Below are 11449 nucleotides of genomic sequence, written 5' to 3' on the forward strand. Positions count from 1 at the left end.
GTCCGATTGAGTGTATATGGTAATTTATAGGGACGCCTAATTGTAAATCTTTATATTAACATTAACAAACTTTCATTTAGTTAAACAAATATAAAGCCCATTAATAGCCCTTAGTCTAATTTCCACAAGTGTCGTTCTTTTGTCCAAACCCCAATTATGGTACAAAGCCCAATTACCCAATTTTAGTAATTAGCCCAACATCATGATTACTTCGTTTTAAATAAGCATAATAACGACTTAGCTACGAGACATTAATGTAAAAAGGTTGAACATAACTTACAATGATTAAAAATAGCGTAGCGTTACACGGACATAATTTCGACTTACACACTCAAAAGATCTCTATCATAAATCTTATTATTATCATAATTTAAAATTAAAATTAAGATTATTGTTATATCTTATTACATTAACATTATGATAGAGATATAGAATATAGATATTGATAATTGATATTGATAATAGATAGATGGATCGAAAAAAGGATAGAAAAAATGATGGAAAAAGGTTCTCTCAAATTGATCGTAATACGTTGCCTTTATAGGCAAAATGTTAAATTGAATTTTCGCTTACGACCCCTGAACTATGCTCAATTAACAACTTTTTATTATTTAATATTATTCTTATTATGAATTATTTAAATATTATATTTTATTCTTGTGCATAGTTGACTCGTAATTTTTACACCGTTGCGTCGAGCGTTGAGAGTTGGTTCATGTCCCGGTTCCGGATTTTCGAACGTCCTTGCGTACTATTTTATATCGTGTACTTTGCGTTTTGTAACTTGTACTCTTGTCATTTTTAGACGTTCTTCATCAATAAATTGAACCTTTTGAATTGTATCTTGTACATTTGAGCTTTTTGGACGTTTTGGTCTTTCAAATCTTCATTTTCGAGCGATTTGCGTCTTTCGTCTTCGCACTTATTTATTTAACTATTACAACTAAAAATAAGGAAATTACATTTAAAAACTTTACATATTGGAACGATATTGCTACTAAATATATGTTCATTTGGAACACTATCAGTGGTATAAATTCATAACACAAGGAAAAAGTACATCGTATTATGGAAGTTATGGAACGAAGAAAATTAAATACACATAATGAAAAGCAATTATTCTACAGTAATTTCTAACGCTTCAACTTAGTCAAAACAGGTATTTAATAATGTAATAAATAAATTTATTTAAAAAAAATAGTTTATTTAAATTTAGAAAATGAGTATTCCAAGTTTCCAACATGAATATGAATGGTTAAATGTACGCATTTACAAGTCTCTTTCCATAATTCAAAAATCACTCTCTTGTCTTCTTCCCCATTCAGATTCTTCTTCTCACTCTTTCTATAATTTAATTTTAATTTAAACTTAATTTCAATTTCAATTTGCTTCACACACTTTCTTCAAGGCTTCTTGTCTCTACAGCTGTTTCTCAAGGTAAACATTCTTTTATAGTAGTATATTGTTAGTTGTTAAATACATTTACTTCAAACTATCAAATCATCACCTTATTATAGTTATTACTACCCAGATCTCTCATATTCAAGTACTAATTACATGCTCATGGTATATCTTTTTTTTATTTATTTCATATAGTTGCATTTTTTTTGTTTTTGTTTTTGTTTTTGAATTTTGATACCTGGGTCTGGTATAGTTTCTGCTATACTTTTGTGGGTCTTGCTTTGTTTTTAAAGATTGACTTAAAAGGTTCACCTTTTTATATAAATTATTAGTCAAATTCAAGATGGTCTTGCTTTTTATGTAATGTTATCTTTTCAATTGCATGTTTGTATATGGGGCTCATATAATTGAAGCTTAATAATGTTATATACAAAATTTTCAATGATGCAAAAAAAGCACCAATTTAAATTGTGTTACTTTGCAATAAAAAAGATAACTTTCTTGAAGCTAACTTTGTTTTAACTAACATTTCAGTCATAAAGAGTACAAGATCAAGATCTGCTTCAAAATCTTCGTTTTAAAAAAAAAAAAAAACCTCTTTCAAGTCTATTAATTCCAAGATCAAGGTTAGTAGCCGCATTCTATCGTTTTAATTTAGGTGGGTTTGATAAAAGTGAATACTAAGCTCTGAATGGAATGATCCAAAGACTCTGAATAAAGTTTGTTCTGAATAATAATAAGCTGTTTAATAATTATTTAAAAATAATGATATGAATTGAGTTACATAAATAAAACATACAATATACTTGTTGGTCAAACGTTCTGGATATGATTTGAGAAAGATATTACAAAAAACTTAGGTTCTTAATGGTTAAGAGGTGTGTTTCAACTCTGAATGGTTAAGATATTCAGCACCATATGTCATATGTCATTCAGAAGTTGGAAACAAACATGTTGAATGCTGAGTAGTTCAGCATTCAGCGTTGAATCATTCCATTAAGAGGCAAACAAACGCACCCTTAGTCAACAAATAAAAGGCTCACAAGTTTAATATTTTATAAATACAGGGGTCCATAAATGGCTCAAAGGGTATCAACCAAAGGTCCAGGCCCACTACGAACATCAAGCTCCGACTCCGACCCACTTCACTACCGAAGCCCAAAACTTGGTAACCGTCGGTCACCAAAAAGTGTAAATTCAGAGCCTTTGAGCCAAAAGAAACTTGGAACTCGAATTGCCGGGTTAGAAACTCAGCTTGAACAAGCTCAAGGTGAGCTCAAGATTCTTAAAGATCAGTTAGCTTCAACTGAAGCAGCAAAAAAAGAAGTTCAAAAAGAACTAGAAAAAAGAACCACTAAACCGGCTGTTTCTGATCCGGTTCAAGAGACTCGTTTATCGCCTAACGAAAACCGGGACATAAATAGTGAGATCAGTCAAGAAATTGAGGCCCCAGATGAAAATCAGAAAGAAACTGATGTGTTTGAAGTTCCAATTGAAATGGTAAATGTTAGTCAACCTTGTGATCAAGACCAAGTCAACACTAAAGAAGTCAACGCTTTACTTGAATCGCCCGAAAAAGCTAGTGTTATAGAAGAATTGACTGCTAAGAACGAAGAAATAAATTCGTTGAAAGAGAAAGTTGAAGAGAAAGAAAAGGAATTAGAAGTTTTCGGGATTGAAAACGAGGATTTAAAACGGCAATTAAGTGAAGCTAATGTGGTGATTAGTTCAGCTAAAGTTAAAGAAGATCAAATGAGTTTAAAGTTAACTTTTTTTGAAGAAGAGTTGGTTAAGAGTAAAAATGATGGGCTTAAACTTAAGGAAAAGTTAAAAGAAGTTGAAGTAGCAAAAGAAGTGTTGGAAACTGAAATGAAGAAGTTAAGGGTACAAACGGAGCAATGGCGAAAGGCGGCAGACGCTGCAGCAGCGATTTTGTCGGGTGGGGCCGAGATGAATGAGGGAAGGCGGGTGTCGGAAAGGTGTGGTTCGATGGAGAAACATTATGGTGGTGTGTTTGATGGGTACGGTGTTGGTGGGTTTGTGGGGTCACCGGGAATGGGAGATGATTCGGACGATGGGTTTGGGAATGGGAAGCGAAAGGGTTCGGGTATGAGGATGTTTGGTGATCTGTGGAAAAAGAAGGGACAGAAATAGGGTTTAGGAGTATTTGTTTGTGTTTATGTTTTGTGGTAATGGATTTGGTTCTAAAAATCTATGTTTTTTTTTTTGGTTTGTTTTGCTGTTGCAGTTTGAATGTTATATGTTGAATGTAGATTGAAGATCATCGTAGAATGATCTTTTCGATTATGTTATGTCACATTTATGCTAGAATTTTTTTAATAATATTAGAAGCAATTTTTAGATGTGATAGAATAGTTTAAGTTAGAAGTTAAAAAAAATTCCGTTGCCGGGACTTGAACCCGGGTCTCTCGGGTGAGAGCCGAGTATCCTAACCAACTAGACTACAACGGATTGGTATTGTTTACCTACAACATTTCTACATATAATATAAAATGTCACTTATCAACAATTCAACCTATATTTGCAACGTATGCAGTGGAGCTTACAACCATCATTCATATAATTCAAATAGACATTTATCGAACAGTGCAACCTATACTTACAACGTATGTATTGGAGCTTGTAAGGGGTTAGTAGGAGTCTTTGCTCTTTCAAAATTTTAAGCAAAGTAGTAAACTTTGAAGCTTTTAAAATTAAGGATGTTTGAAAATTTAAATCAACTAAATTAGAAACCCGTATGAAAAAGATATAACCAAAACTGGTACAAAATTTGCATTATTAACAATTTAAATCACGAGAGTTATCATGTTCAAGCCTCATTGGCTGTATATCTAAAGGTTTGATGGAAAAACGGGTAACAATCATGAAAAATAACTCGATTATTCAACATACATGTTAATAATTTTTTATTTACCCCTGTACACTTTACACTTAAAAAAGGTTTCAATCCCCAAAAATACCCTTCAAACTTCGCCACTGAACATTACAACATATGACTATATGTTTGCTAATAAAATCATTGCCACACATGTTAATTAGTCCGTGTAGCTTGAAGAAGGAAAATCCAAATACTGAATACATTTAAATTTATAAGTTATATAATTTAGAGAAATGATTATTTACTATTTTTTTAACCAAAAAAAAAAATAATCATACAAAATGAGGTAGTCCAATCACGTGACAAAAAAAATATGTTATTTGATTGGTTTAATTGATTTGTGATGTGATTTCATAAGTTTTTATTTGTAAGATTTTTGTAACTTTATTAATTCTCCATAATTTATTGATTACCTGTTCCGGTTCCAAATTCTCATAAGTTGAGTTTTTAGACTATTAGAAAATGAGACATAATTGAAGATAAGTAAAGTTATATCCGATGGCCATGTGAAAATTATTACAGATTCTAATTTAGAGCATACACGGAGTAATATCATATGGAGTTGCATTCTAAATATATGTTACCAGACACATTACTATATTGTCAGATAGAGAGGCCAGATAATTTAATATAATGAATATTCATATTGTAGCATATAAATTCATATGAGAATATATTTTACCAAACAAATTATTATATGGTCGGATAAAAAGGCCATAGTATTTAATGGAAATAAATATTACAGTGTTGGAGGTTCAATCTCCATGCCCAAAATACAAAGATGAGACATTGAGCAACATATCTATGAATATAAAGATGAAGATGTTCTTTTATAGATGCAAAAACTTTTAATATTCTTCCTAGATAGTTGAAACAAAACTCTTAATGATTGTGTGATCAATCTAACATGATGATAAATGATTAATACTACGTAATTAAGAATACCATTCATGTGAAGAAAACTGATTCATATATCTAATTTCATTTAATACAATGAAACAAAAATTCAGAAACAAAAATTCAGAACCAAACTCGATCATTGTCATCACAAATCAGAATTAACTTCCATCATCTCGTGACCTTGAAAGCCTGCAGCAACCAGAAGAAAGTCAGATACAACCCACAAGACCACTTTGGATTCGGTTAGAGCCTTAGAGGTATTAGTTTGGACCCATTTACTTAGAAGTGGGTCATTTGGTTAACTAATATCTCTATAATAGGTTAAATCCAACATAAAACTACCCATTTTAAACTGTTATCCAACGTGCAATTTTACACCTCTAGTATGTTGTAAGAGATGCATTCGAACAACAGTCAAGAAAAAATGTGAACTATGGAAGGATGAATACCTTGACCCTCTTCAATAAAGCCTTGGCATTTTCATCAGTTTTAAAATGATCACGCACAGGCTGCAGCAGAAAAAAAACAGGTTATGTTGTTATGAACAGACTAATAATATTCAATGTACAATCCAACACTATTATTTGTAATAATAGGGCTTAAGAGTGAATATACTAAAAGCATTTAATAAATATGAAAGTATATATATACCTGCAGAATACTGTTTAAAGCTTTAGATAGAGCAGGCTTTAAATCAGCAGGATGCAAGTCCCCCTTCTCGTATGCAGCAATCAGCTCTTCATAACTGGTGAAGACCCTGATTTAAAAAGGGTACAACAGATAGATAAATATGTATATCAGCATAAGTGCCATTAGTCAAAAACATGTACTAAATAGCAAAAAGATGTTAACACGCAATCAAATACTCACTTTTCACCTCCATTTTCCTCTTTCCTTTCAACCTTAAACTCATTAAACCAAGGAAATACAATGTATTTAATGTATTCCAGGCATGGATTCCCTTCAACAACTTTGGGTGGACAGTATGCTTTCTTAATTTTTAAGTTCACCTCCGCCTGTGGCATTCATCACAACAAACATTTAATTGTATATAGTTATACTAAAAGTGGAATCAATTAATCAACTAAGTTGAAACATAAATAGAATCATCTATTGTGTGGCAAGTATCTATACACTTTATCATTTGTACATGTGGCATTTTTTTCAACCCATTTTCGATTTTATTCGTAGATGAATTATTGCATTGCAATATATATCGGCAACCATATGTAATGCACTATTTATTTAAGGTTCATATAATGAAAATGTTTGCAGGTTGGACAGAATCCGTCTTGACCCATTACCCAACACATCCAATAGCCACCTCTACTCTAAAAGAAGCGGGAATTAAAAAAACGCACCTCCTCATCCTCCATAAAGACAGCAGAAGATGAATCGGATTTGGACATCTTCTCTTGTCCTTGCAACAAGCCAGGAAGCATGTCTACATAGCAAAATCAAAATTTTAAAATAACAGTTATTAATATATAATAAAGTAATAACTTAATATATAATAAAGTAATAACAAAACACAGTAGGTTAAAAACTAGACTCTTACGATGAGACAATATGATAGGCTTGTTTTTCCTCTTGATGTCATCACAGTACTCCCTTGCAAGAACATTAACTTTTCTTTGATCCATGCCTAGTTGGCAGATATCAGCCTATACCAGTGAAGAAATATGTTAACTGGCTCATCAAAACTATAAACTTTATTTACTTAGATTGAAAAAAGATCAAACAAGAACCTTAAGAAAGAATATATCTGCACACTGCATACACGGGTAGAATATCTGGGCAGCAGTCAACTCATCCTGCTCAGTCCGGCCCATAATTTGACAGCACCTAGAATCACCAAAAATGCAATTATATAAGATCTATGTGACGATAAGATATATTTAACATAGTAAACAAATTAAATAAAAAATGAGATTAAATGCGCTTCCTACCTCATTATTCTAGGAAGCTTGTTTCTTCGAGCAATATCCATAACCAAAGGCCAGTACTCATGTGCTCTTGAATTAATTTCCTCAGATGACCAAAGAAACTCAACATTTTCTAAATTCATCCCAGCAGCTTTCCAAATCTCAATCAAGTAACGTCCAACAGTTTGGATTTTGTTCAAATCCCCACCCATTTTGTTGTTTAACTGAGCAAACCAATCTGCTATCCAAATCTTCACTTTACAACCAGCAGATGTCAGCTTATTAACATTAATGGTCTTCATAACTCCCTGTTCAATAATAAACACAAAGCACAGCACAAGCAGATTCGCATAAGTAAGTAATTAATTAGAACTTCGATTCTGGTAAATAATTACTGCAATTGAACAGGGCATATAGCTGATAGGTATTGAGCATTAAATGTGAGAAGTATATAAAATTTTAACCATAGGTGCCATTATGGGCAAAATAAACAACACTTGCAATCTATAAGAAGATTAAAGGGTTTTCAATTCCTAAACAAATGAGCTATTAAAATTTGAACTTTTAAAAATATGATCTCCATCACTTTTGTCGCTCACATGAAATTTCTCTAAAAGACTTGTCACAATTCTATCTTCTCTAGAGAGATACTAGTTCATCACATTCTATATGACCCATTCAAATTTTAAATTAATTAATATTCCGTTAGCATGAGATAAAACGATTTTTCAATATCGATTCACTAAGTTACGATTCTATAGCAATATAAAAATGACTTGAACTATTGGATTGGGCTGTAAAATAACAAATTGAACATGCACTAGGAAGTTTGAAGTTTGAACAAATAATCGAATAAACATTCACATTAAATGAGCTTTCTGTCGATGTACCTGAGCTATATGCATCCTTCCAGAAGGCTCAAACCCATCGTAGCAAATCGGCTGAGGCTTCTTAGTAAGAAGATTCAATAATTCTTCCTCTTGAATGCATTCTTCCCCAATACTCCTAACAATCTTAAACTTCTCTTCAACACTCATCCTACAGATTCACATAACAATGAAATTACTCAAATCTATATCCTTAAATACTAAATATTCAAACACATGATTCGCAGCACAAAATTACATCCTAATAAAAAAATAAAGTTAAAATCTAGTTTTCCTATTCAAATTCCTTTAAATCTCATTCTCAGTGTGATAATTTATAAATCTAACCCTAAAAAAACAATCAAAACACAATCTATAGCTTCTTAATTGTAACTAAAATTATACTGTAATCTTTTAGCATAACATACAGGAAGTAAAGCACGTTAACCTGATTAGGTCTACTTAGCTTACATATCAATCAAATTGAATTGAACACGTGTATAAATTAACTTACTCAGTAGTTGAATTGGATGATGATTCATCTTGTGAAGTGAGAGAAAGTGATTCAACTTGTTTCTCCATTAAAATCTCTCTCTACCGTCTCTTGTGGAATGCAGACTGGAGAAGAAGACACGGAAATCTAGGGTTATGAGCCTACTGTGTGATTACAAAGAAGCAATTACGGAGTACTAGTTACCGATTTGGGCCATTGAATTGAGCAGCCCATTTAGCTATATTTCAGGCCCAATAAAATATATCATGTTTGTATTTTAATAAAATTTTGCAAGTATAAAATCTTTAAATCGAAAGAGTAGAGAAATTTCTTTACCCAAAAAAAAAAAAAAAAAAAAAAAGAGTAGAGAAATTTTAATGTCTATAAATTTAGTACTTTGTTACTGCTGTATGTATCCGTGTTGTGAAAACTGGACATTAGAAGTTACAAGTTACTACTAGTATGAACCATCATAGTGTTAAAGGAAAACTTTTACCAAGTTAAAATTAAGATTTCGTTAACAAGCTTTATAGATAGTTACTTCATACCATAGATTGTGAATTTATCCAATTTATGCATGTACTCGCGACGATTATACATTTGTACATTCATTAAACACTTGGATGCACGTTGCGTATAAATTCAAAATGATTTTTTTATGTACGCCTTAAAGTTACAACTATTAGGGCCTGTTTTCTAAGGACTTATTGGGCTTAGTTGACTGGACACATTTTTCGGTCAGAACTCCTGGTTGTTTCTTTAGGACTTTTTATTAATCTTGTCTTGCTGGACACCTTTTTGAGACAGTTGAAAAACATGTGTCCTTCCCATATAGCTATATTTCCCCTGATTTTTTCCCACATTACCCTCTCTCCCTTTCACATTCCTAAATCATTGAACTAAAATCTGTCAATTGCTCCGACCCTTATCTGAAAACACAAGATAGTGGTGCTCTGCCATCGAACTCTTTTGTCACTTCCCTACCATTATAACTTCCGGTCGTCACTTTCGACCACTTCCATCAATTTTGGCCGTCTGTTGCCCACTACCACCATCGTAATCTCCACCGCCACCGTCTCTTCCGGCCACTTCCCCACCACAAACCACCGAGTGCATCTCCTTTGTACCACTATCTCTAGATAGTTCTCAAAATCCAAGAAATAGTTTCTTAGTTGAATGGTACTAATCTTGATAAAATACTTGTTTTTGTTCGTTAAACTACTTCTTAAAGAACAAAAGATTAGTAGGTTTCACATAAACTTGAAGTATTTGCTTAGTGGATGGTTTTGGTGTAAAGATTTACGGAGTATTTGCTTATCGGAGTTGTTGGTGTTGGTATTTAGGTCAAGTACGTGTACATCCTGGATCTTGGCTTGTATCTTTTAATCCGACTCTTCAAACATCTAATTGTTAAAATTAGGAGATCGAATGGATTTTGGTATTAAAAAATTGAACTTTATTATTATACATTAGTATTTAATATTTAATATAATATGTTAAGTTTAATATAATATATAATAATGATAATGAAGTGTTTTGTTAAACATAAAAATAATTATATAACTTAGGGGTATAATAGTCAATTTTGTCATTCAGTCATTTTATTCGGCACAAAAAGTAAACAACACTATTCATTCACTGATTACTGCATATAGCCATCCATATCCATAATGTCATCTACACCCATACATAACTTAATGAAAAAAAATAGTAAACAGGCCCTTAATCTATTATATCACGAGACAGATAGAAAACTGAGTACTGACACCATGAAATTTGATAGTATGAAATGTTATTTCAAATGGAGAATTTTATAAGAATGATAACAAGGAAATAAATCACAATGAAAATTTATAAAGGTGGAATAAACCTTCGTTTGACAAACATTTTCTCGACATGCATAAACTGATGAGGATACTAACAAATAGGGAAGACCAAACGCAAACTAAATCAGTCGTTCTGTATAAAATAATGAGGATACTAATGAATATAGTACACCAAACGCAAACTGAATCAGTCTTAAACAAGCAGAGACAAATGAACACAAGACTTTTTACGTGAAAAACCTCCCACGCCAAGAGTAAAAACTACGAGACCCGCAAGCCACTTAAAATCCAAAATTTTCAATTATAGAGCAATAAAGAGGTCTTCTTATGTACATTTGAGGCATACAACTATAATCATACTCTTTAACTACAATATAATCAACAAGAAAAACAACAATTTAAACGATAAAAGACAAAAAAAAAAAGATAAAAAGACAAAAGGAGAAATAATGTCACCAAGTTTTTACCCTTTGTACCCGCAACAATATCTCGAGCTTCAGACCTTTCAACCCTTTAAAATGTTAGCCCGTATCTTAGAAACACGATGTCCAAATTTGATGACGATTTGATCGTTTAATATAAGGATGACCTCTTTTTATGAGGTATTGTACACAAAATCAAAAAATGAAGTTCTCTTTTTTTTTTTTTTGCTTTGATACCTCAGTGCCTCTTAACTAATTTCTTGTGTGTGTTTTTTCCTGCCTCCATAAGCCTCAAATGAACACCTATATTTATATTTATAGGTTTACTTAAACTTGATCCCTAAGTTTTACTTGGTCAAAAATCAAACTTAACCTTCAAAATTTACTTGGCCTCTAAGTTGGACTTAGACCCCACTCCAAGCCAACACTTTTAATTTGTTCGGCATCCTTACATAAATAAAAAAAATAAGCCAACAAGTTAAACTCTGACAAAGTATGGTATGTATTAATAATAATATTATATTAATATTTATATTTATAATATAACAACGAAACTTAATAACTAATTTATATAAGAGAATTTTTCAAAGTCTCCAATCTATTATGCGACATTATTGTAGAGTTGAAAAATGAATTTTAACCAAGTAAACTTATTACACGAGAATACATCTATTTAGTTTAGTTTTGTTTTGCGTGTATATTAATTAATAAAGGTAT

General features: G+C 31.8%; 2 protein-coding genes and 1 non-coding gene across 4 annotated transcripts; 1 reads left to right on the forward strand and 2 right to left on the reverse strand.

The window, feature by feature from the left end:
• The first annotated feature begins 1292 nt into the window (after positions 1–1292).
• On the forward strand, positions 1293–3725 carry LOC139872706 (interactor of constitutive active ROPs 4-like). 2 transcript variants are annotated; one of them, XM_071860632.1, is made up of 3 exons: positions 1385–1437; positions 1936–2027; positions 2469–3725. In XM_071860632.1, exon 3 carries the CDS (start codon positions 2479–2481, stop codon positions 3553–3555), a length of 1077 nt encoding a protein of 358 aa, XP_071716733.1. In that variant the 5' UTR covers positions 1385–1437; positions 1936–2027; positions 2469–2478; the 3' UTR covers positions 3556–3725. The 2 variants fall into 2 exon arrangements, with proteins under 2 accessions (XP_071716734.1, XP_071716733.1); XM_071860633.1 differs by lacking the exon at positions 1936–2027 and having other exon boundaries at positions 1293–1437.
• A 75-nt stretch (positions 3726–3800) lies between these two features.
• On the reverse strand, positions 3801–3873 carry TRNAE-CUC (transfer RNA glutamic acid (anticodon CUC)). The gene has a single exon. It is a non-coding gene; the product is annotated as a tRNA-Glu (tRNA).
• Positions 3874–5309: 1436 nt separating this feature from the next.
• Positions 5310–8642, reverse strand: LOC139872570 (tyrosine--tRNA ligase 1, cytoplasmic-like). The gene is made up of 10 exons (XM_071860473.1): positions 8506–8642; positions 8016–8163; positions 7150–7433; positions 6949–7045; positions 6759–6864; positions 6562–6644; positions 6071–6216; positions 5852–5957; positions 5650–5709; positions 5310–5389 (listed from the first exon to the last, which is right to left on the reverse strand). The coding sequence occupies exons 1-10, from the start codon at positions 8571–8573 to the stop codon at positions 5369–5371; spliced, it is 1119 nt and encodes a 372-aa protein (XP_071716574.1). The 5' UTR covers positions 8574–8642; the 3' UTR covers positions 5310–5368.
• Between the last annotated feature and the right edge of the window lie 2807 nt (positions 8643–11449).

The sequence above is a fragment of the Rutidosis leptorrhynchoides genome, chromosome 10, assembly GCF_046630445.1.
Source record: "Rutidosis leptorrhynchoides isolate AG116_Rl617_1_P2 chromosome 10, CSIRO_AGI_Rlap_v1, whole genome shotgun sequence".
In the NCBI taxonomy this organism is placed as follows: Eukaryota; Viridiplantae; Streptophyta; class Magnoliopsida; order Asterales; family Asteraceae; genus Rutidosis; species Rutidosis leptorrhynchoides.